Source organism: Borostomias antarcticus (genome assembly GCF_949987555.1).
Source record: "Borostomias antarcticus genome assembly, chromosome: 17".
Taxonomy (NCBI): Eukaryota; Metazoa; Chordata; class Actinopteri; order Stomiiformes; family Stomiidae; genus Borostomias; species Borostomias antarcticus.
This window is the reverse complement of record NC_140250.1, coordinates 2,324,903-2,349,766: the sequence shown is the minus strand read 5'-3', so window position 1 is coordinate 2,349,766 and position 24,864 is coordinate 2,324,903. Positions and strand designations below refer to the sequence as shown.

The 24,864-nt window shown below is 51.7% G+C and overlaps 2 protein-coding genes across 2 annotated transcripts in view; both read left to right on the top strand.

The window, feature by feature from the left end:
• slc12a6 (solute carrier family 12 member 6) overlaps positions 1-14,978 on the top strand; it is a 19,727-nt gene extending 4,749 nt beyond the window's left edge. Inside the window, 21 exon segments of the mRNA XM_084452316.1 lie at positions 757-887; positions 1,368-1,609; positions 3,077-3,201; positions 3,762-3,941; positions 4,466-4,627; positions 5,501-5,599; positions 5,926-5,983; positions 7,300-7,474; positions 7,767-7,866; positions 7,869-7,884; positions 8,099-8,197; positions 8,416-8,535; positions 8,853-8,957; positions 9,122-9,290; positions 10,248-10,443; positions 10,931-11,100; positions 11,583-11,714; positions 12,000-12,107; positions 12,942-13,192; positions 13,673-13,806; positions 14,106-14,978. Of these exon segments, the coding sequence (XP_084308442.1) occupies positions 757-887; positions 1,368-1,609; positions 3,077-3,201; positions 3,762-3,941; positions 4,466-4,627; positions 5,501-5,599; positions 5,926-5,983; positions 7,300-7,474; positions 7,767-7,866; positions 7,869-7,884; positions 8,099-8,197; positions 8,416-8,535; positions 8,853-8,957; positions 9,122-9,290; positions 10,248-10,443; positions 10,931-11,100; positions 11,583-11,714; positions 12,000-12,107; positions 12,942-13,192; positions 13,673-13,806; positions 14,106-14,197 (2,864 nt within the window). The 3' untranslated portion in view covers positions 14,198-14,978.
• A 1,028-nt stretch (positions 14,979-16,006) lies between these two features.
• On the top strand, positions 16,007-24,620 carry tox4b (TOX high mobility group box family member 4 b). Its single transcript, XM_084452296.1, has 10 exons — positions 16,007-17,248; positions 17,621-17,689; positions 18,013-18,303; positions 18,467-18,727; positions 20,365-20,700; positions 20,879-20,959; positions 21,828-21,998; positions 22,208-22,711; positions 23,161-23,315; positions 23,537-24,620. The coding sequence occupies exons 1-10, from the start codon at positions 17,144-17,146 to the stop codon at positions 23,592-23,594; spliced, it is 2,031 nt and encodes a 676-aa protein (XP_084308422.1). The 5' UTR covers positions 16,007-17,143; the 3' UTR covers positions 23,595-24,620.
• The last annotated feature ends 244 nt before the right edge of the window (positions 24,621-24,864 follow it).

The following is a 24,864-nucleotide window of genomic DNA, read 5'->3' as shown; positions in this document are numbered from 1 at the left end:
AGTTGCGGTGAGAATTTTAACGACATCACAGTCTGTCGGTGACACACGATCCATCCCTTCTGACCTCCCCCATGTCCACCTTCTGTCTCACCTGTCCTCCCCAGTCAGGAGGTTAATACACACGCCCTGTTTACTAAACTACCGAGCTCTGTCCGTCTGTGTAGTGTCTGGTGGGCTAATGTCACAATGCTGTTATGCTTATCTCTACAAGCATAGTGTTGTCTCTCTCTCTCTCTCTTGCCATCACCTAACTGCTACTGTGCAAATGTCTCTCTTTTTCTCTCTCTCTCTTCCGTAACGCCATTGTTACTAACACCCATCCCCCTCTCTCTCTCTCTCTCTCTCTCTCTCTGTCATGTCCGTCTTTCTATGCTCTATATTTGTGTCCCTTCTCCCATCTCTCTCTCTTTATTCTCCCCCCATTCTCTCTCTTTCCTTCTCTCTCTCTCTATCCATCTCTCTCCTCCCTTTTTCTTTCACTCCCAATCTCTCCTCCTCCCACCCTCTCTCTCACTATCCATCCCTCTCTCTCCTCCCTCTTTCTCTCTCCCTCTCCTCTCTCCACTACCCTCTCACTCTCTCTGCCCCCCCCTTCTCTCTCTCTCCTCCCTCTTTCTCTCTCCTTCTCCTCTCCTCTCTCTCCCTCTCTCTCCCCATCCCCTCCCTCCCTCTTTCTCTCTCTGCCCCTCCCTCCCTCTTTCTCTCTTTGCCCCTCCCTCCCTCTCTCCGCCCCCTCCCCTCTCTCTCTCCATCCAGCGGGAGGCTCCTACTTCATGATCTCCCGGTCGCTGGGTCCGGAGTTCGGGGGGGCGGTGGGGCTCTGCTTCTACCTGGGCACCACCTTCGCCGGGGCCATGTACATCCTGGGAGCCATCGAGATCCTGCTGGTGGGGAAACCGCGCCTCCTCCATCACCACCCTCCTCCTCCTCATCACATCCACTGACCATCATCATCATTGTCGTCACAATCGCTCTCCTCTTCCTCGCCACATGTTATTATCCTCGTCATCATCATCATCATCTTCGTAATCGTAATTGCAACACCATTAATAACATCATGATCGCTTGATGGCCTGATTGTGGTGATTTGTCGTCTCTGAAATCATAGTCATCTGTGATTCCGCCCTGGTGACCGATCAGCGCGGATTACAGTATGAAACCACCCCCCCCTCCCGGGAACTCCGCCCCCCCCAGACACGCCCCCTCCTTCATTCCCTCCATTTCTTGTGCTCTGTTATGGTTGTTTGATTCGATTTTCATGTCTGCCTTTCCCTCTCCTCCTCCTCTCCCTCCCTCCCCTCCTCCTCCTCCCTCCTCTTCCCTATCCATCCTCCCTCTTTCTCCCCCCCCCCTCCTCTTTCTCCCAGATGTACATCGCTCCGTGGGCGGCCATCTTCAAGACCAGCGAGCTGGACGGCGAGGGGGCGGCCATGTTGAACAACATGCGCGTGTACGGCTCCGTCTTCCTGCTGCTCATGGCGCTGCTGGTCTTCGTGGGCGTGAAGTACGTCAACAAGCTGGCGTCCGTGTTCCTGGCGTGCGTCATCGTCTCCATCCTGTCCATCTACACCGGGGCGCTGGTCTCCGCCTTCAGCCCGCCCACTTTCCCGTGAGTCTGTCTCCGCGCTGACCCTTGACCCCCGCCGCCCCCTGTCTGATCAGCTGCCCTGCTCTAGATAGAGCGGGGTTGAGACTAAAGCTGAATCCCAAATCGCGCACTTAGGCGAAAGTGCAGAGCACTCGCGGCCTTGTGGCCTTACATGCGCGTTCCCGCTAAGTCCACAAGGGCTCAGGGTAGTTCCAAAACGGAATTGCTAGGTCCACAAGTGCGCCACGCCGCCATTTTGCGCACTGTAACCGCACTTACCGAAAGTCCGCAATTTCACGGACTTAGGAGCAGAAAATACCCACAGCCCACCGCGTCTCATGTGACACAGTGCTTGAGTGCATCCGAGTCATGATCCGAGTGCATCACACATAAATGATGACATTTGCAGATAACACAACATTTATCTTGAAATCCACATGCTGCAAACATATCCCACCCAACCTAATTTTTTAATTATTATTAAATTAAAACAGACGTCAATCGGTCAATTTGCAGAGCTGAAGGGAGCGTCAGAGCAGCCTCTGCGTCGGAGGAACGCGGCAGCCAATGAAAACGAAGTGGGAGGGGCATTGAGCGAAACTGGAAGTGCTGTCCCATTTAATTCACGGCCCTGCACCCTCTGGCCCTTCCAGCTGACGTCAATTAAGTGCTCAGGCCTCTGGCCACAAGTGCGAGGGGCCGCAAGTGCGGTTTGCGCACTCAGATTGGGATTCAGTTTAAGAGGCCTGGACTGAGATCCCGTTTCCCAACGCTGTCACAAGGAAGTAGAGGAGGCGGGGCTAATCCATTCAAGTGTTCTACTCTCTACGATTATCGGTCGATTCACGAATTCAGAAAAATCGATTTATGATTTTATTTTTTCCCGCCATAAATGTATTTTCGCATTTTATCCCGCTTTCACCCACTTTAGTTTTTTGTCGTTTTTTTTGCACTACAGTTACACTTTGTTGCCATGTTTGCTGGCGATCCTGCAGAGTTGCAACAATTTTGCGCTTGGGGTGTATTTAACGGGTATTTAAATGGTGGGAAAGTCATTGAAAATTATAATCTATCACATCCATAATCATCAATAATGGGGAATAAAATTGTGACCCCAGGAATCGAAATCGAATCCTGAGATCACTACTGATTCCCACCCCTACAAGCAAGCCTTTCAAACTGATGTTGACACCTCAATCCACCAATCCCTGTCTCTCTCTAGACTGACCAATCCCCTCCCTGGCTCTCTCTAGACTGACCAATCCCCTCCCTGGCTCTCTCTAGACTGACCAATCCCCTCCCTGTCTCTCTCTAGACTGACCAATCCCCTCCCTGGCTCTCTCTAGACTGACCAATCCCCTCCCTGGCTCTCTCTAGACTGACCAATCCCCTCCCTGGCTCTCTAGACTGACCAATCCCCTCCCTGGCTCTCTCTAGACTGACCAATCCACTGCTCTAGCCATGTCCTCTGCCCCTCCTCATCCTCAGGGTGTGCATGCTGGGTAACAGGACGTTGTCGGGTCACGACCTGCTGGACAGTGACTGTGCCAAAACCACCCTGCTACGCCGAGAACCACCGGCAGAGCTGGACGACACCAACCTCACCCTTACAGGTAAACAGTTACTCATCCACCCATCATCTATCCATCCCTCCCTCCCTCCCTCCCTCCCTCCATCCATCCACTCACTTGCATGGTTATTAAAAACATGGTTTCAGTTCTGTTTGGGTCACTTTCTCTATGGTCTAGTGATAATAGTGAAAGGAACAACGAGCTTTCCCATCCTTAATGGCGCCCATGCGCAGGACAGACTGGAGTAGTGCATGAGAGAGTAGAGTCAGCACACCGGAGCCTATAGAAAATAGACTCTTCCCAATATTTATTAAATGAACGTTTCGATCCATCCATCCATCCATCTTCATCCGCTTATCCGGGGTGGGGTCGCGGAGGCAGCAGCTCCAGCAGGGGGCCCCAGACATCCCTTTCCCTGGCAGCATCAACCAGCTCTGCCTGGGGAACCTATAGCTGCTCCCAGGCCAGTGTGGAGATGTAGTGATGTATATGGAGATGGATATGATCAACATTCTGATGAAGATCATATAGGTCGAAATGTTTATTTAATTAACTTTGGGAACAGTTTAAAGTCCGCTCCCCTACCCGCTCTCCCCGGACAGGAAATGGCACGGTGGCCCCGACCCTTGACCCTGGGGTTCCTCCAGTCCCGTCGGAGCAGCCCACCGCCCTGTGGCTGCAGTTCTGCAAGGGTCTCAACGCCTCCTGTGACAAGTACTTCAGGAACAACAACGTCACCCAGATAGATGGCATCCCCGGGCTCGCCAGCGGTGTCATCGCCGGTACACACACACACACACGAACACACACACGCACACACACACACGAACACACACACACGAACACACACACACGAACACACACACATGAACATACACACACACATGAACATACACACACACATGAACATACACACACACATGAACACACACACAAACACACACACACGAACACACACACACGAACACTCACACATGAACATACACACACACATGAACATACACACACACATGAACACGCACACACATGAACATACACACATACACACACACACACGAACATACATGAACACACACACACACACAGAAAGATACACACACACACACATGAACACACATGCACACACACGCATACACAGACACACAAACACACACACATACACACACACACACACACACCGTAACATGAATTTTACAGCCCAGCGCAACGGTCCGCTCCTCGATGTAGTCTTGGTAAAGCTGAAGACCTCCATATCTTACGTGTGTTGTTTCTGTCTCTCTAACCATCCCCCTCTCCTTCCTCCCAGAGAACCTGTGGAGCTCCTACCTCAGCAAGGGGGAGGTGCTGGAGAAACGGTCCCTCCCCTCCCGCGGGGGCGACCCGCCCACCAATCGGCTGCCCTACGTGTTCGCCGACATCACCACCTCCTTCACGCTATTGGTGGGCATCTTCTTCCCCTCCGTCACAGGTACACACTCCCCGTTTCCCGTAGCGACTGTCGTCAGGTTGCCGTCCAATAGCTGAGACCGGCCGTGGCGGAGTTGTTCATCGTCCCTCCGCTCTTTCTCTCCTCCTTTCTCCCTCCTTCCATCTCCTCCCTCCCCTTCTCTCCCTGCCCCCCCTTACTGGCCTCCTCCTCCCCATCTACCCCCCTCTCTCTCCCTCCCCCTGTCCTCTCTCTCTTCCCCTCCCTCCCCCACTCTACCTCTCTCCTCTCTCTCCCTCCCCCCGTCCTCTCTCTCTCCCCTCCCTCCCCCACTCTACCTCTCTCCTCTCTCTCCCTCCCCCCGTCCTCTCTCTCTTCCCCTCCCTCCCCCACTCTACCTCTCCTCTCTCTCCCTCCCCCCGTCCTCTCTCTCTTCCCCTCCCTCCCCCACTCTACCTCTCCTCTCTCTCTCCCTCCCCCTGTCCTCTCTCTCTTCCCCTCCCTCCCCCACTCTATCTCTCTCCTCTCTCTCCCTCCCCCTGTCCTCTCTCTCTCCTTCCCTCCCCCTCCCTCCCCTCTCCTCTCTCCCCCTACTGTCCCCTCTCTCTCTCCTCTACCGCCCCCCTCTCCTCTCTCTCCCTCCCCCCTGTCCTCTCTTTCTCCCCCCCCTCCCCTCTCCTCTCTCTCCCTCCCCCTGTCCTCTCTCTCTTCCCCTCCCTCCCCCACTCTACCTCTCTCCTCTCTCTCCCTCCCCCCGTCCTCTCTCTCTTCCCCTCCCTCCCCCACTCTACCTCTCTCCTCTCTCTCCCTCCCCCTGTCCTCTCTCTCTTCTGCTCCCTCCCCCTCTCCTCTCTCTCCCTCCCCCCTGTCCTCTCTCCCCCTCTCCTCTCTCTCTCCCCTCCCCCCCCCCCCCAGGTATCATGGCCGGGTCTAACCGGTCGGGGGATCTGAAGGACGCCCAGCGTTCCATCCCCATAGGCACCATCCTGGCCATCCTCACCACCTCCCTGGTCTGTATCCTTCCGCCAGACGCCCAGATCCGCCCTACACCCAGGCTCTGTTCCTACACCCAGGCTCTGTTCCTACACCCAGGCTCTGTTCCTACACCCAGGCTCTGTTCACGTCCTGTTTGTGTTGTTGTTGTTGTTGTTCATTTTGTTGTTTTTCCCGAGCGCCGTGATTAGACTTGATCGGTCTTATATCTGTAACGTTCTCACCTATATTCCTTCCAGGTCTGCCCTCTGTGCGTGTTCGTAGTGTTGTTGTTGTTGTTTTGGATTGTTTTTGTTGTTTCGGGTTGTTGTTGTTGTTGTTGTTGTTTTCCTGAGCGCTGGGATCAGACCTGAGCAGTGTGGTGCTGTTTGGAGCCTGCATCGAGGGAGTGCTTCTCAGAGACAAGTCAGTAGTCTCTCTCTCTCTCTCTCTCTCTCTCTCTCTCTCTCTCCCTCCATGTCTCTCTCTCTCTCTCTCTCTCTCTCCCTCCATGTCTCTCTCTCTCTCTCTCTCTCTCCCTCCATGTCTCTCTCTCTCTCTCTCTCTCTCTCTCCCCCCATGTCTCTCTCTCTCTCTCTCTCTCTCTCCCCCCATGTCTCTCTCTCTCTCTCTCTCTCCCTCCATGTCTCTCTCTCTCTCTCTCTCTGTCTCTCTCCCTCCATGTCTCTCTCTCTCTCTCTCTCTCTCCCTCCATGTCTCTCTCTCTCTCTCTCTCTCTCCCTCCCTCCATGTCTCTCTCTCTCTCTCTCTCTCTCTCTCCCTCTCTCCCTCCATGTCTCTCGCTCTCTCTCTCTCTCTGTCTCTCTCCCCCCGTCTCTCTCTCTCTCTCTCTCACCCCCCATGTCTCTCTCTCTCTCTCCCTCCATGTCTCTCTCTCTCTCCCTCCACGTCTCTCTCTCTCTCTCTCACACCCCCCATGTCTCTCTCTCTCTCTCCCTCCATGTCTCTCTCTCTCTCCCTCCATGTCTCTCTCTCTCTCTCTCTCTCTCACCCCCCATGTCTCTCTCTCTCTCTCTCTCTCTCCCCATGTCTATCTATAGTTCTGTCTCTCTCTTTGTTTCTGGCTTAATCCCCCTCTCTCTCTCTTTCTATCTCTCTCTCCCTCCCCCTCTCTCTCTCTCTCTCTCTCTCTCTCTCTCCCCATGTCTATCTATAGTTCTGTCTCTCTTTGTTTCTGGCTTCATCTCTCTCTCTCTCTCTTTCTATCTCTCTCTCCCTCCCCCCCTCTCTCTCTCTCTCTCTCTCTCTCTCACCCCCCATGTCTCTCTCTCTCTCTCTCTCTCTCTCTCTCTCTCTCTCTCTCTCCCCATGTCTATCTATAGTTCTGTCTCTCTCTCTCTTTGTTTCTGGCTTCATCTCCCTCTCTCTCTCTCTTTCTATCTCTCTCTCTCCCTCCCCCCCCCCCCTCTCTCTCTCTCTCTCTCCCTCCCCCCCCCCTCTCTCTCTCTCTCTCTCTCCCCATGTCTATCTATAGTTCTGTCTCTCTCTCTCTTTGTTTCTGGCTTCATCTCCCTCTCTCTCTCTCTTTCTATCTCTCTCTCTCCCTCCCCCCCCCCTCTCTCTCTCTCTCTCTCCCTCCCCCCCCCCCTCTCTCTCTCTTTCTCTCTCTCTCTCTCTCCCCATGGTAGGTGTTCAGTTGGTTTAATATGATGGACTTGTGGTCCCTGTCCTTTGCTCTCCTCTCTAAGCCGTCCTCTCCTCTCGTCTGGCGCCCCCCGCAGGTTTGGCGACTCGGTGAAGGGGAACCTGGTGGTGGGGACGCTGGCCTGGCCCTCCCCCTGGGTCATCGTGATTGGCTCCTTCTTCTCCACATGTGGCGCCGGCCTCCAATCGCTGACCGGCGCACCCCGCCTCCTCCAGGCCATCGCCAAGGACAACATCATCCCCTTCCTCAGGGTTAGACACGCCCCCTTCTCTTTCTTTCTTTCTTTCTTTCTTTCTTTCTTTCTTTCTTTCTTTCTTTTCTTTCTTTTCTTTCTTTTCTTTCTTTCTTTCTTTCTTTCTTTCTTTCTTTCTTTCTTTCTTTCTTTTCTTTCTTTTCTTTCTTTTCTTTCTTTTCTTTCTTTTCTTTCTTTTCTTTCTTTCTTTCTTTCTTTCTTTCTTTCTTGTCTCACTGTCCCTTCTCACCTCCCTGTGTGTGTGTGCGTGCGTGTGTGTGCTCGTCTGGGTGGTGTGTGTGTTCCTCCAGGTGTTCGGTCATGGGAAGGCTAACGGGGAGCCCACGTGGGCGCTGCTGCTGACGGCGCTGATCGCTGAGCTGGGCGTCCTGATCGCCTCCCTGGACATGGTGGCCCCATCCTCTCCATGTAAGGGTGTGTGTGTGTGTGTGTGTGTGTGTGTCAGCGCATCGAGATGACTGGATTGATGAGTGTGTGTTTTTGTGTATGTATTTATTCCCCCTTCCCTCTTTCTCTTTCTCTCTCTCTCTCTTTCTCTCTCTCTCCCTCTCTCTCTCTCCTCTCTCTCTCCCTCTCTCTCTCTCCCCCCCCCTCTCTCTCTCTCTCTCTCTCTCTCTCTCAGGTTCTTTCTGATGTGTTATCTGTTTGTGAACCTGGCCTGCGCTCTGCAGACTTTACTGAGGACGCCGAACTGGAGGCCTCGCTTCTCCTACTACCACTGGTAGTACACACACACTCGCGCGCACACACGCGCACGCACACACACACGCGCGCACACACACGCGCGCACACACAGACACTGTAAAACCTCACTGAATCTATACATGGAATGTGACCAGTATTTGTGTGTGCTGCACTCCTCTCTCCTTCTCTCTCTCCCTCTTTCTCTCTCTCTCCCTCTCTCTGTCTTTCCCCCTCCCTCCTTCTCCCTCTCTCCAGGAGCTTGTCGTTTTTGGGCATGATCATCTGCTTGGCGCTGATGTTCATATCCTCGTGGTACTACGCCATCGTTGCTATGGTGATCGCCGGCATGATCTACAAGTACATCGAGTACCACGGGTACGTTGTCATGGGAACCGGGCCTTGTGCGCGTCACAAAAATAAAGAAAAATTTAAAAAGTCACATTTCAATGACCGGTTACGTTTGAATATCATCACACCAATCACATCCGTTGGTGTTGAGACGATGTGTTGAGCTAACGTCGCTAGGCAACGTTCCCTCGGATCTCATGTGTTTGGGAAGGTGGTCCTCGGAATCAAAAATGGTCCTTAAGTTACAAAAGGTTGAGAACCACCTGTTATAGACCATGGAAAAGTTGTAATGTGCGTGTGTGTGCGTGTGTGCGCGTGTGCGTGTGTGTGTGTGCACGTTACAGAGCAGAGAAGGAGTGGGGCGATGGTATACGTGGTCTCTCGCTCAGCGCTGCTCGCTACGCCCTCTTGAGGCTGGAGGAGGGACCGCCGCATACCAAAAACTGGAGGTACACACACACACACACACCGAAGACATGCAAACCTCGTGGCCTCAGCTGATTTCAAGCACACTCTCTCTTTCTCTGTTCATTTCTTTCACTCCCTATTGTGTTCTCTCACAATCTCTCTCACACACACACACACACACACACACTCCCCCCACGGCCCCCAGGCCCCAGCTGCTGGTGCTGCTGAAGCTGGATGAGGACGCCCACATCAAGTCTCCTCGCCTGCTGACCTTCGCGTCCCAGCTGAAGGCAGGGAAGGGCCTGACCATCGTGGGCACCGTCATCCCCGGGAACTTCCTCTACAGCTACGGAGAGGCCCTGGCCGCCGAGCAGGTCTGGGGCTCCCTCCCTCTCTCCTTCTCTCTCTCCCCGCCTCTCTCTCTCTCTCCCTCCGTCCCTCTGGATCTCTCTCCTTCTCTCTCCTTCTCTCTCTCCCCGCCTCTCTCCCTCCCCCCCTCCGTCTGGATCTCTCTCCTTCTCTCTCCCCGCCTCTCTCTCCCTCCCTCCTTCCGTCTGGATCTCTCTCTCCTTCTCTCTCTCCCCGCCTCTCTCTCTCTCTCCCTCCCTCTCTCCCTCCATCTCTCTCTCCCTCTCTCTCCCTCCATCTCTCTGCCTCTCTCTCCCTCCGTCTCTCTCTCCCTCCGTCTCTCTCTCCCTCTCTCTCCCTCCGTCTCTCTCTCCCTCTCTCTCTCCCTCCATCTCTCTCTCTCCTTCTCTCTCTCCCTCCATCTCTCTCTCCTTCTCTCTCTCCCCGCCTCTCTCTCTCTCTCCCTCCGTCCCTCTGGATCTCTCTCCTTCTCTCTCTCCCCGCCTCTCTCTCTCTCTCCCTCCGTCTCTCTCTCTCTCTCTCTCTCTCCCTTCATCTCTCTCTCCCTCCATCTCTCTCTCCCTCCATCTCTCTCTCTCTCTCTCTTTCTCTCTCTCCCCCCATCTCTCTCTCTCTCTCTCTCTTATCTCACTACCTCTCATCTCTGTTCCTCTCTCTCTCTATCTCTCTCTTCCTCTCTATCTCTCTCTTCCTTTCTCTATCTCTCTCTTCCTCTCTCTATATCTCTGTCTTTATACCTCTCTTATATCTCTCTTCCTGACTCTCACCCTCTCTCTCTCTCTCTCTTTCTTTCTTATCATGCTCTCTCTCCCACTCTAGTTCATTTTTTGTATCTCTCTCTCTCTCTGTATCGCTCGGCGTATCTCTCTTATCTTTCTCTCACTCTTCAGAAGGACGAATCACACCCCCGCATCTAACATCTCTCCCCCCCCCCCCCTCCCCTCCCCCCCCCCCTCCCCCAGACTCTGAAGCACCTGATGGACAAGGAGAAGGTGAAGGGCTTCTGCCAGTGCATCGTGGCCCAGAAGGCGCGCGACGGCATCAGTCACATGATCCAGTCCAGCGGCCTGGGGGGCATGAGGCACAACACCGTGGTGATGGGCTGGCCGCTGGCCTGGCGCCAGAGCGAGGACCCCCAGTCCTGGAAGACCTTCATCAGTGAGTAGCGGGCGACCGTGTGTGTGTGTGTGTGTGTGTGTGTGTGTGTGTGTGTGTGTGTGTGTGTGTGTGTGTGTGTGTGTGGGGGGGAGGGAGAGAGGGAGGGAGGCGAGGCTCATCGGTGCCCCCTCGTGATATTCAAGTGGTATTGCATCTTACTCTGATTTGTATATAAACTGTATATATGTACATACTTTTACACTTTTTGGGAACTTATTTATACACTTAGGCCTTCCCATGCATTGACTCTGTCACATGTTATGTCATGTGATCCCTCAGACTAAGTAGCCTATTATTTAAGGCGTGTCTCTGCTGGTGTTCTCTGTCTGAAGAAGGGCTTGCAGCCCGAAACGTCACCTCGGTGTCGATAACAAAATCCTGGGAGCATATTTCTGGTGTGACTCCACTTTTCCCTGATGGGTTTGTCTTTCCATCAAGCACCCAGTTTGAAACATTTTGGATGTGTGTGTTCCTCCCTGCGGTTCAGACACGGTGCGCGTGACCACGGCGGCCCACCTGGCCCTGCTGGTGCCCAAGAACATCTCCCTGTTCCCCTGCAACAGCGAGCCGTGCGCCGAGGGCTCCATCGACGTCTGGTGGATCGTCCACGACGGAGGCATGCTGATGCTGCTGCCCTTCCTGCTGCGACAGCACAAGGTAGGGGGGTGGGGGTGTGTGTGTGTGTGTTTTGTTTATCTGTGTGACCTGTCTGTGTGCATGTGAGACCTATTTGTGTGTGTGTTTTGTTAATCTGTGTGACCTGTCTTTGTGCATGTGAGACCTATTTGTTTGTGTGTGTGTGTGTTTTGTTAATCTGTGTGACCTGTCTGTGTGCATGTGAGACCTATTTGTGTGTGTGTGTGTTTTGTTAATCTGTGTGACCTGTCTTTGTGCATGTGAGACCTATTTGTTTGTGTGTGTGTGTCTGTGTGTGTTTTATTAAACTGTGTGACCTGTCTTTGTGCATGTGAGACCTATTTGTGTGTGTGTGTGACCTGTTGGTGTGCATGTGAGATGTGTGTTAAATTGTGTGTACGTTTGTTTGTTAATTTGTGTGACCTGTGTGTGCATTTCAGAGACACGTGTGTGTGTGTGTGTATATCTCTCACCCTGTGCGTTGCCCCCCCCATCCCTCACAGGTGTGGAGGAAGTGTGGGATGCGCATCTTCACCGTGGCCCAAATGGAGGATAACTCCATCCAGATGAAGAAGGACCTGGCAACCTTCCTCTACCACCTGCGCATAGAGGCCGAGGTGGAGGTGGTGGAGATGGTACGCGCGTGTGTGTGTGGCGTGTGTGTGTGAGTGTGTGTGCGCGCGGGTGTCGAAATGATGGATATGGTACGCCAAGCATTCAAGGATATTAATTTGTCATGATTATGTTAAGTTACAGGCACCATATTCGATTAAATACTCAAGGTGGAGGTCTGCACGCGAGTGTGTGTGTGCGTTCTTGCGTGCGTGTGTGTGCGCGTGTGTGTGTGCGTGGTGGAGATGGTACGATGCAGCTTGGTTATACTCTTACTTACTAACCCCCCCTCCTCCTCTCTCCGCCAGCACAACAGTGACATCAGCGCCTACACCTACGAGAGGACCCTGATGATGGAGCAGAGGTCTCAGATGCTGCGACAGATGCGCCTGTCCAAGTCCGACCGAGAGAGAGAGGTGAGAGTGTGTGTGCGTGTGTGTGTGTGTGTGCGCGCGCGCGCTCGTGTCTCACACACCCTCATCTCCGTCCGCCTATTTCTTTTCCATGAACGTCCTCAGCGAGTTCGCTGGAGTTTTGATGATGCAAGTTCGCAGGATGTAAGTTTATAGTTCTTAAGACGGCGTGTCGTCCCGTGGACTGGAGCGATACCCGTGGTGACGTCGCTAGACGTGAGCTTAGCCGTGTTGCGTCTTGGCTCCGCTGCGGCCGTCGGCCGACGGCGTTCTACCGCCAGGAATCAGGAAATGAACCTCGGCGATTCTCTACGTTGGCGCCGAACGCGGCGCAACGTCTGCAGTGGCGTCGCTGTCGTGAATTCAAACGGATTCATGTCCTTGGCGTCGGACGGTTGAGGGTTGGTTGACGCTGACGGCCGCACTGGAGCCAAGGGGTTAGGTGTGTGTGTGTCTGTGTCTGTGTGTGTGTGTCTGTGTCTTGTGTGTGTGTGTGTGTGTGTGTGTGTCAGTCAGTAGCCAGTAATAGTCAGTCATTGTTTGTGTTTGGTAGGTGCATGACTCCTCCACTTTGAGCTCTAACGGAATCAACACATCAAGCCCCAGAAACTACAGAGAAAGACAGGTACAGAGAGAGAGAGAGAGAGAGAGAGAGGAGGAGGTAAAAGAGGATGGGATAAAGAAATAAAAGAAATGCAAGAGGAAGAAGATACAGTATAAAATTATAGAGGGAGGAAGGTGTGTCAAGAGCAGTGATTGTTGATGTGCACATCTAAAGCGTATGTGTGCGCGCGTGTGTGTGTGTGCGTGTGTGCGTGCGCGCGTGTGTGTGTCCAGGCCCAGCTAGTGAAGGACCGCAACTCCATGCTGCGTCTGACCAGCATCGGCTCGGACGAGGACGACGACACGGACGCCACGGGGGGCGGAGCCAGCAACGCGGAGAGGTCGGCTGGGGGCGGGGGCGGGTCGGTTCCGGAACACCGGCGGGTCCAGATGACCTGGACCAAGGAGAAGGCCATGCAGTACCGGGCCTCACACTCCGGCTGCAGCACCCCAGAGGGCTTCAGAGACATGCTCAGCATCAGGCCGTGAGTCTCACACACACACACACACACGCACACACACACACACCACACACACACACACACACACACACACTCACTCACTCACTCACTCACTCACTCACTCACTCACTCTCGTAGGTAGGTAGGTGGGTAGGTATGTAGGTAGATACGTAGGTAGTGAGGTACCTAGATAGATACGTAGGTAGATAGATAGGTAGGTACTTTATTAATCCTGAGGTGGAAATTGCGCTCGCTCACTCACTCACTCACTCACTCACTCACTCACTCACTCACTCTCACTCACTCACTCACTCACTCACTCACACTCACTCACTCACTCACTCACTCACTCACTCACTCACTCACTCACTCACTCACTCACTCTCACTCACTCACTCACTCACTCACTCTCACACGCGTATGCAGATGTTGATACAGTAGCTGTTGGTTGTTTGATGACGCCTCGGCCTCCGTGACCTCTGTGACCTCTGTGACCCGTCCCAGGGACCACTCCAACGTGAGGCGGATGCACACGGCCGTCAAGCTCAACGAGGTCATCGTCAACAAGTCCCACGACGCGCGGCTCGTCCTGCTGAACATGCCGGGGCCGCCCAAGAACCCAGACGGAGACGAGAACTGTATCCTTCCTTCCTTCGCTCGCTCGGACTCTCTCTCTCTCTCTCTCTCTCTCTCGTGGGGCACTCTCTCTCTCTCTCTCTCTCTCACACTCTTGTTCTGCCTCGCTCTCTCTCGTACACTCTCTCTGTCGCACTCCCTCGCCGTCTCTCTCTCTCTCTCTCTCTCTCTCTCTCTCTCTCTCTCTCTGAGTGTGGTTCTGTGACATGGTTTACTAGTTAAGCTCTTTTCCTGAGGATGATGGCGGCCTGCGCCTCGGCGTGTGTCTTCCTGAAGGTCCGTTCCTTTAACTGGCCCTCAGACATGGAGTTCCTGGAGGTCCTGACGGAGGGACTGGAGCGCGTCCTCCTGGTCAGGGGCGGAGGAAGCGAGGTCATCACCATCTACTCCTGATCAGCCACAGTGATGAAACGAGCTCGGAGGCAGCCAATAGTGTGGAAGAGAGGGGGAAAAAAAAAGCCATGGGAGGCGGGGCTAAGGGGGGTCCGGCCTCACCCCCAGACAGAACAAAAGAAGGACTGTCATTGGCTGCGGCTTGGATAGACCCCTCCCACTAACACCCTAGCTGTCAGTCATTATCCCTAAGGTTCACCATTCCACAAAAAAGCCAACAATTCCTCAGAAAAACAACGTCCAAGAGTGCTCAATGTGTGTGTGTGTGTGTGTGCGTGCGTGCGCGTGTGTGTGTGTGTAACTTCACATGTTACATAAGTACCGTACAGCAGTTGGATCAGGGACCAGTGTGGTATGATTGTGTGTGCGAGCGTACGCGGTACAGTGGACCATTGATTGAACCAGTCCCGTAAGCAGATAGAACAATAGAATATTCCAGAACAGAACGCGCGTGTGTTCCACTGAGTGACTCAGGGTTCTAATTCGTTGAAGACGTATCCTAGACTGGAAGAGAATACGTTGTCCGGTTCGTGTGAAGCGTGTGCTTCATAGAGCAACTGTCTGTCTGTTTGTGTGTGTGTGTGTGTGTGTGTGTGTGAGGGACAGTGAGTGTGTTTGTATAGGTTAGAGAGGGAACTTAATGGTTAAGTGCATGCATAGACCAGAAGTGGTAGTGAGCAGTGAGAAAGGTTTTAGTTTAATCATAGACAGCGCTGTGTGTGTGTGTGTGTGTATGAGAGAGAGAATATGTGAGGGAGCATGGAAGGCTATAGGAAGAGAAGACTGGAGGTAGTTGAAATGACTGAGTTGAGTTTAAAGACTGTGTGTGGGGGGGGGGGGGGTTAAGGCACATTCGACCACCATCGTTATAAATTACCATTGCGCCGCATGCTGCTCAAACTTTTTTTGAAATGTTGCACTGTTGTTTGAATGGTACACAGAGGAGTGTGTGTGTGGGGGGGGATCAGTTGTGTGGTTGAGAGGTTCGCTTACACCCTGGAAAGTAAATGTTTTTTTTTATGATTAACCTCGCCATGCTGCGTCTTGTTATGCTGCTTCTGCTGTCCACCTACTATTTCCACGTACACTATGACCTGAGAATAACGTGTGTGTATATGTGTGTGAGAGAGAGAGAGAGAGAGAGAGGGAGAGACAGACATGCCTCCTACAATGCTTGTGAACTAATGTTATGAGGAGGTGATGTAACAAACTGGAAGTATTTTATTCCGCTAATTGCTTGTCCTTCTCAATGTTTTGATCTTTGTTATTGCAGGGATTCTTGAACTTTTATTTCCTCCACAGTTTTTGCTTGTATATAAACACAAAGTCCCCAAGTTTTACCTTTTTTTTATTACATTAATATAAAAATGAGAAAAAGACTTTGCTTGAGAAATGGTAATAAAGCCAATTTTGAAAGAAAGTTTTGACGACTTTTTTCAGTAACCTACTTTCCATGCAGCTTTCTATATTCAGACAAACAACTGCTGGGTTACGTTAATATGTACGTCAACTAAAAACCTTTGTCAATCCTGACGTTTTTCTGGCGTGATGAGGTCACTTCCACTTGTACAACCCGGAAGCAGGTGCCATGTTGTGATTTTTGAGGAAAATCATCTTGGGCGAAGTTCAGAAAGTGGGACTAAGCACAATTTTCGGGGTGAGCATGGAGGTAAGAGGAAGAGTAGAGAGCTTCGTAATGAGAATCCATCACGTACCGTTCCCTCGTCTGTATATGAACGGGTTGGAGCGCACAGTAATGTTCACAATATTTGGTTTACATAAACACAACAATGACCATTCACGCTGCCAGTCGGCTCGCCCAGCTGTCGGGCCAACATATGGAACTGCTAACCCAGTGATATTCGATGAGAAGAATTACTATTTTATATCACTCAGATTGAAATGTTAGCACTAGCTTCATGTCCTTTGATTAGTTACAGAACTGAACAATTCCTAAACTACCCTACAATGTTCTCCCTCTTGGTATCAACTCTGTCATAGTCATGATTGACATTAATCTTGGCTTTCAAGCTTGTGGGTGACAACAAAGCAGTTATTGAATGTGTATTGTTTTAGCAAAGTGAGAACATTGTTAATTTAACTGTCATTTTGATCCGATCCGGGTTGGATAATCGGATTCAGCCGTGGTCTACTAAGCCACTGGGACGAACCATTGTGAGAGAGTGGGAGGATCCCTAATCCATTCAGTGGTCTGAACGTAATGCGAAACATATTGTTCATTTTAAATGCTATAACCCAGTTCTCAATAGTGTTTACCGTTGCAAGGCGATCCATTTCTCTGAGTTAAATTGATGATTTAAAACACAAAAACGTAACCACCGTCATCCTGACACTGACCTGCCCCCCCCTAAGATTATGGTGAACCCGAATCCATGGTTCTAGCTCTACTGAGTATCCTGGCTCCGGGCGGTCCAACAGGGAGGCGAGACGAGTTGTACAACGAGACATCCCGAATTACGGTCTTCCTTCAGATTTATATATAGCTCTTGTTAGCTATCAGATAACGTATAAAGTCCGAGATCCTTCATTGATGATAGTTTGGGTCGATCCGTTAATTTGGCTGTAGAAGCTGTGATATTCTGGCTGGTCTATCTCTCTATGTACCGCAGCCTTGCGTCAGGACAGGGGGTTATTCCTGGTTGGGAGTGCTGGCGTGCACATGTTCAATGTTGCCATATAAGCATAGATAAGCTGCCTCGTTTAGACCGATAAAAACCGATTTACCGATTCGCGGATTGTCAGGCAACAATATCGGTAGGCAGGCACTAGATCGGTGAGGCTAGTAAATTAACGTTGGTCTAGACTTTAACCACAGACCCCAAAATACATTTCCAGACGGTGCTCGCTAGCTCTCTGTCTCGCTCATCCAGTCTAGGATCCCACCTTCATCATCGCATTGAATGTCATATGGAGCGCAGTTAAAAGATGGACCTGAATTTTTACTCGGATCTAACGGACGGCACCGGGCAGCACGGCGATCCGGAGTTCCTGGATCCGCAGTCGTTCAATGGATTTGACGCCGTGAACAAGGTGACCCTCCCCGGCTCGCCTCGAAGGGGGGGGGGGACTTCTCATGACATGCACCCCGGAACCCTGTCTCTTGATTACTGGCGTCATTAACAGTGGGCTACCTGTCGTGTGACTTTCGAGGCTTTTCTCACATCTGACATATAATGTAGCATAATATGCGCATCTCTGACATGTTGAGAGCGATAAGTTCTTATTTGGGCTGTTTACTCAGTGCGTGCTTAAAAAAAGAGTGCGTGACAGCTGCCGTCATGCTACTCAAATGTATTTGCATGATGTGACTAACTGAACGGAAAGGCTTCTTGGTAGTTCACGGCGACAGCGATGGTGAATGATACCGATGATGACGAGGCGCTGCGTGTTGTGTCGTTTCAGTTCCCTGGAGGAAGTGACAACTACCTGGCCATCCCTGGATCGGGCCACCCCTTTCTCTCCTCCTCGGAGGTACTGCTCATCCCCCTTTAGCCTCACACTCTTCATCCATACTGCTCATCCCCCTTTGCCCTCACACTCTTCATCCATACTGCTCATCCGCCTTCTTTCCTTCTCCCTCTTTTCTTCCTTCTTAATCCTGGTCCTCTCCTCCCTCCCTCTCTCCTTCCCTTCGCTGTCACTCCTCCTTCTCCGCGTCTCACCTTCACCTCTCTCTCTCCCAACCTTTCTTCTCTCAACGTTCTACTCTGCTCTCCTTTGCAACTGTCGTATCCCTCTAATTCTCTCCCTCAACTTTCCCTCTCCCTCCCCTCCTCCTCCCTCTCTCCCTCCAGACCTTCCACACCCCCAGCTTGGGCGATGAGGAGTTCGAGATCCCCCCCATCTCGCTGGACCCGGACTCGGCCCTCACCGTGTCCGACGTGGTGGCTCACTTCGGGGAGCTGTCGGACGGCGGCGGGCCCTCCGGCAGCGTGGTGGTCCCCGGGAACGCGGTGGTGGGCGGCGACGACCCCTCCTTCGCCTCGACCTACGTCAACCCGCCCACGCAGGGCCTGGAGCACCTCAGCCTGGGCGTGATCAGCCAGCCAGGAGGGGGCGCTCTGCTGGGGTCTGCCCTGGGGATGGTAAGGGCCGGGACTGGGTCCAACCCACACCGCTTCCCGCGTGGCTCCACACATACTGGAGATCCAGCGCTTGTAAATGATTTGAAACTCTTTGAAATGCATGCGATGAAAAATGTGTGTTGTTGTGGCTTTTGTCCTCATCTGCCTCGCCCCGCCCCCGCAGGATCTCGGCCATCCCATTGGCTCTCAGTTCAGCAGCTCCTCCCCCATGACCATCGACGTTCCGCTGAGTGACATGGGCCACAGCCTGCTGAGCCACAACCAGCTGACCACCATCGACCAATCGGAGCTCAGCACCCAGCTGGGGCTCAGCCTGGGGGGCGGGACCATCATGCCGCGGTCGCAGTCCCCCGACCAACCGCTGTCCGCCACCGGTTCACCGAGCGGCTCGTTACAGGACGACGACATGGATGACTTCAGAAGGGTGAGTGGGTCCATGTTGACCCTTGACCCCTCAACCCTCACAGCGCCGTCTTACACTGTGTGTATATGTTACGCTAGATTCTATCCTAAGCCACGCCCCCTGACTCGGAATCAGGTTTTATTGGACAAACATGCTTTTACACGTGTAAGGAATTTAATTCCGGTTCCCAGTAACTGACACTGTACTTACATTCACACCGCATTCAACAATCAACCAAAGTAGATCCAGTTCTCCATATGCAGCTCAGATATTAAGAGTATTTTGTCGGCTGTATGGATTGAGGGTGACAAGATCCAGGCCAGGATGATCGGTCATGTAGCACACTACCTGTTTTTTTTCAGTGTATTACAATAAATTAACAACTTAAACTAAACTTATTTACATTGCAATTCCTAATTTCAAATAATTTACTCCTTACTGAGGCAATGGTTCTTCCAGTCCTCAAGTACCACCTCCCTAAGGATTAGTCTGAATAGGTAGCTATGTTGCGTAGTATATTTACTATGAATATTATGCACCTGTCTTAATTCCTGGCAGCATACATGCTCTACCTCCGTAGGCGTGGCCTGGCAGTTTCCACGGGAGCACCTGTTGGAACAAATACATGACTCTTCATTTATGATTATGATTCTATGCAGGCTGATGTTTTACAATTTTAGTTTGGCCTGTGTGGTGATTCCGGACTGGCTGGTTTGATAACAGCGCTATAGCTTGGCAGTTGGCTTGGAAAGATAGCTAAACATTACCTACTGATGACAGCACACGACTCACCGAATTGTTTGACCCTAGAGGTCGCTGTTGCATTATATTCTGGAGATAGGCGATAACTATCCGTCAGAAATGGTGACCTGTTTGTTGCTGGCTCTCAGATGATCCTAGACATGGATATTTTGGTCCACGTAAAGGTGAGAGGATGGCGTATCCTCTCGGTGTGGTCAAATTCTGACGGCTTTGCTGTCAGAAGCCGCCATAGAGAATGAATGGGGAAATGTCACTCCTGAGCCTAAAAAGTCACAACTGAATGGAGGTCAATGGGCAGCTATTCTATAACGACACTAGTCGATTCCAAAAGGCTCTAAAGCAGACAGTTAAAGTAGGCTAAGAGGAATCCAATGACATTTGGTTGATTTAACTGACCGTTGACATCTTCACGATAGCGTACTGTCAATTCTGTGGGTCACCATTTTCGGCGAAATACCATCTTGCCCCGTCCGTAATGGTATCTGCAGGTACAGCGTTCTCCTCATCCGATCCTGTGGCTCACGGCTGCTGTGGCTCGTACACATAGGGATGGACTTCTCCAATACGCGACATGTATCGTAGTTCGTGCAGTTAGCCTACGTAGCTAGCTAGCTAGCTGCCCACCAGCTGTCACTCAAAACAACCTCGACCCCGCTCCCCCCCAGTATCCCATCTCCATAGTAACACAAAACTAACATTTTTGTGATATATCCAAAAGTATGCATTATATATATAAACATTTAAAGATTTTAGAACAATTTTTCAATGATATAGAAGAAACAAAGAAATGTATTTCATATTTCAGTCCGACTTATATATAAACTTAAATCATTAAAAGTGAATACAAATAAAGGTAAAACTGTAATAATACTAATCCGCCCATCCTGTCCCAGCAGAGCGTGCTGGTGGAGTCCCCGGTCTCCCTCTCCGTCTCCTCCGGGGTCATCTCCCTCGACCCCTCCCTCTCCGACTCCCCCCTCCACGGCCCCTCCTCCTCTGGCGGCGGCGCCCCCCCGGCCCTGGGGCGGAAAGGAGCGGCGGGAGGAGGAGGAGGGAAGAAGGGGAAGAAGAAGAAGGACCCCAACGAGCCCCAGAAGCCCGTGTCGGCCTACGCCCTCTTCTTCAGGGACACGCAGGCGGCCATCAAGGGGCAGAACCCCAACGCCACCTTCGGGGAGGTGTCCAAGATCGTGGCCTCCATGTGGGACAGCCTGGGGGAGGAGCAGAAACAGGTGTGTGTGTGTGTGTGTGTGTGTGTGTGCGCGCGGCAGATGCGATCTCTCACACACACACACACACACACACACACACACAAACTCTGTCACAGAGTGATGCTAACCGTGTCCCGTTTCCAGCATTTTCTGCTTCCCTCCCAAAGCGTGTTTGTTAATGTTCTTTCCTCCCTGTCAGGTGTACAAGAGGAAGACGGAGGCGGCTAAGAAGGACTATCTGAAAGCCCTGGCGGCCTACAGAGCCAGCCAGCTCTCTCAGGTGAGGGGCCGTCAGCAGGCTGCCTAATGGCAGGTCCAGTCGTGTCAGTTGTGCAACCGAGTGAAACTGAGTCCTTGTGAGTCCTGAGGTAGCGAGTTGTAGTCACTCCCCCGGTATAAATACCGTCCAACCACGCCGGTGAAGAGTTCGCTTTTCTTCAGCGTAGCTGGTTAAAACGGTGTTTGTCACGCTGGAGACCCGGGTTCAAATCCCACCCCAGGGCAAGCAGAAATGTATTGGGTACATAGAATAGAATAATAGAATAGTTTATTCGTCATGTTTAACAAGTATGGGTACAGGTACATTGGGATTCTGGTCATGGCTTGTCCTAACAGTATTTTATCAGTACATTCAGTACGGTATATTTTATGAGTACATTTTTCATTCCGGTCCTGGGTGCGCAGCTAGACATTTAAAGGTTTCCAAACTGGCAGTTAACTTTCCGTAGTCTAGCAGTTTAGCGTGCTGCCATGCTGAAGCTCAGTCAAATAGGAACTACTGCACAGCAATAACCACAGACGGCATCTTTCAGGTGTCTACGAGAAATGAGACGTAGACCGAGAACGAGACCCAAACACGTCGTAGAAATCACAGACCAGTAGTAGTAGTAGTAGTTGTAGTATTATTGTGCTATACAAATAAATTGTTTTATTATTATTATTATTGTTTTCATTCTCAACTACTTATCCCATCCGATCATGGATGACTGTCTTTGTCCATGATATAGGCAGTGAAATTAAATAACATTCAAATTAGATAACATCGTGTGTGTGTGTTTGAGTAGGTAGTCAATGTATTGACTGTCTTCTTCTTCTCTCTCTCTCTCTCTCTCTCTCTCTCTCTCTCTCTCTCTCTCTCTCTCCTCCAGGCCACCATAGAAGTCCTTGACACCGCCCCGTCGCCGCCCCCCCCCGCCCCGGCCCCCCCGGTCGTCGCCCCGGTAACCATGACCCGCTCGGCCCGCGTTCCCCACCACATCCCCGACCAGAACACCATCACCAACATCTGCACCTCCAACATCATCCTGGACCTGCCGCAGGTCTGCTGGTCTCTCCCTGCCCTCCTCCGCGTGGCTTCGCCTTTTTCCAATACTTTCGTATTTACTGCCCAGCGTTTGAAATGGATTTCGCTCTTGTGTTTTCTACGGTCTGTATTAGATCTGTGTTGCGCTCATCGATTGGTTGGATTGTCCCGGGAAGCTCTGACAGGAGTCCGTGAACGAGATTTGTTTGTTGTTGTTTTTATTAGGTCTCCACCCGATCGCGGACGGGCGCCATCAAGCCCCCCGCCCCCGTCCCCGACCCGCCCACCGTCACCAAGATCATCATCAAGCAGCAGGGCGGGGTGGCGACGGCGATGGCGGCAGGGGGGTTCACGGCCGCCCCCGCCCTGTCGTCGTCCTCGGCCCGTCAGCCCCCGCCCCTCCAGCAGATGCAGAACACCCCTCCGCCCCCCCGCCTCCAGCAGATGGTACACGCCCAGGCCCCGCCCCCTCTGCAGGCCAAACCGCGGGGCGCAGCGGGTCAGGCCTCGGCGTCCGCCGCCACGGCCCCGCCCCCTCCGCTGCAGATCAAGATCGTCCCCGCCTCGTTGCAGTCCGCCCCGGCCGCGCCTCTCGTCGTGACGTCGTCGGGGGCTGCGGCGGCGGCCACGCCCGCTTCGGGGGCGTCTCCCTCCGCCCTGATGATGGAGGTGGGGCAGTCCGGCGCCATAGTCACGGCAGGGGATGAAGTCGCTGAAGGAGAGGAAGGGGTAAGAGCCAGGAAGCACACAAACAAAATGGCGGTGTGAAATGTGCCTTGTTTACTGATTGGTTGTCCATAAAACACGGGTCTTGTTTGTCTCAAAGTATTCTCTCCACCTTTTAACTCATTCCCTTCTCTGTCTTCCCCGTCTTTTTCTTCCCTCTTTGTCCTTCCTCTCATCCATTCCTCTTCCTCCCCCTCTCCTGCTCTCCCTCTCCATCCCTCCCCCGCCTCTCTCTCTTCTCCCTCTATCTCTCCCCTCTCTCTCTCACTCTCTTTTAACTCATTCCCTTCTCTGTCTTCCCCGTCTTTTTCTTCCCTCTTTGTCCTTCCTCTCATCCATTCCTGTTCCTCCCTCTCTCCTGCTCTCCCTCCCCTGCCTCTCCCCTCTCTCTCTCTCTCTCTCTCTCTCTCTCCACGCCCACCGCTCCTCTTTCCGCCCGTCCGTCCTCTCAGATGGAGGTGGAGGTGAACGTGGCCCCGGGGCCGGCCATGGTGCGGCCGGGCCGCCACAACGTCTGCGTGAGGGCCGGCTGCAACAACCCGGCCGTGGACAACAAGGACTGGGACGAGGAGTACTGCAGCAACGAGTGTGTGGCGACACACTGCAGGTAGGGACGCTCTGACTGAATGGATACACGCTCATTTACACACACACACACACACACACAGACACATACACACACACACACGTAGTACCACCTTGTTCAGTTTAACCCCAGAATGTACGATTTTGAAAGCAATGTAATTGACCGGGTTCGATTGGCTGTCTGGCAGATGGATACGTTGATTTGATTGGTTGATTGCTTAATTGATTTCTGTTCTCTCCCAGGGATGTGTTTATGGCCTGGTGTGCGATCCGAGGTCAGAACTCGACTACCGTCACGTAGAAAACGGACATGTCTGACGAAGGAGTGGAGCCGGCCTTGAGGACATGACGGACAGACGGACGGATGAGCGAAAAGATGAAGGAACGAACTAAAGAATGGAGCGATTGAGTGAAGATGTGGCGAGAAAAGAGAGGAGAGACTTTTCTTTGTCGCGCCACCGGACTTTGTCCTCAGAGACGATCACGTGACGACCAAACCTCCTGTGCTAACTTATGAACCCTAAGAATAACAGAGTATTTTATACTGCCGTGTTTTTAATCATTTTAACGTGCGGGGGGGGGGGGGGGGGGGTGATGATGATGATGATGTTACAGGTATCAAATCGATATCACTTTTTTTTTTATAGCCAGTGAGAACAATGGCTACTTTCTCTAAGCCTCGTCTGGAAGTAAGGAACCCCGGGAGAATCAGTGAAATGTTGTTATGGGCTGCTGCTATGAGACAGTCAGTGTCTACCACAATATCTATATTTCTTTTCTTGGTCAAGGCCTATAGGTTTTCCCTTGTCATGGAAACTGGCTTTGAGGCGGTTATTTCATGCGTGCATGCCTTTTCTTTTCTGACTGTTTCAGAAGCTGTAAAACGTTCCGTTTAGCGGTTTTGAGAGTGGAGTCATGCTTCTGTATTGGCAGGTACTTTGACTGAAGCAGCTAATAGGCTCAAGGCTGAAACTTGACAGATGGGAATTATATAGAGCAGAGCTGAATTGTTTAGATTGATCAGATCTAAGTGGTGTATTTTTAGAAGATTGTTTTTTGTAAAGATGTAGCTCTGTGATAAAAGTGACTGATTAGACATTCTGAAGTTCTGAATTCATGGACAGTTCAGAGTAACATTTCTGTTTTGAGGGACAATTTTCGTGAAAATGAAAGTATAAAATTATGTTTGGAAATTCTTAAAGTAATATAAAAAATATACAACACTACACCAGCTTTCACATTACTGAAGGGAACTGGAAATAAGGAATTATATTTTGGTCTGTTTCTGTTGCTTCATGGTTGAATTGGGAGGAGTGCAAATTACAAAATGTAGCCTAAAAGCTAAAGACTAAAAAGCAAACAATTGAGATGTCTGCTTTGTACATACCATGGGAACATTTTTAATTATGAAATAAAATCTTGTACGTTTGAATAGAGGGGCAATATGTGTATTGCGTGTATGACTGGTTGTATTTTTATTATTAATGTTTAACTTTACACCTTCTTCCATGCATTTCTCATCATGTCAGTCTGTGGTAACTTTGCTCCACAGACCTCAAGGGGAAAGTTCC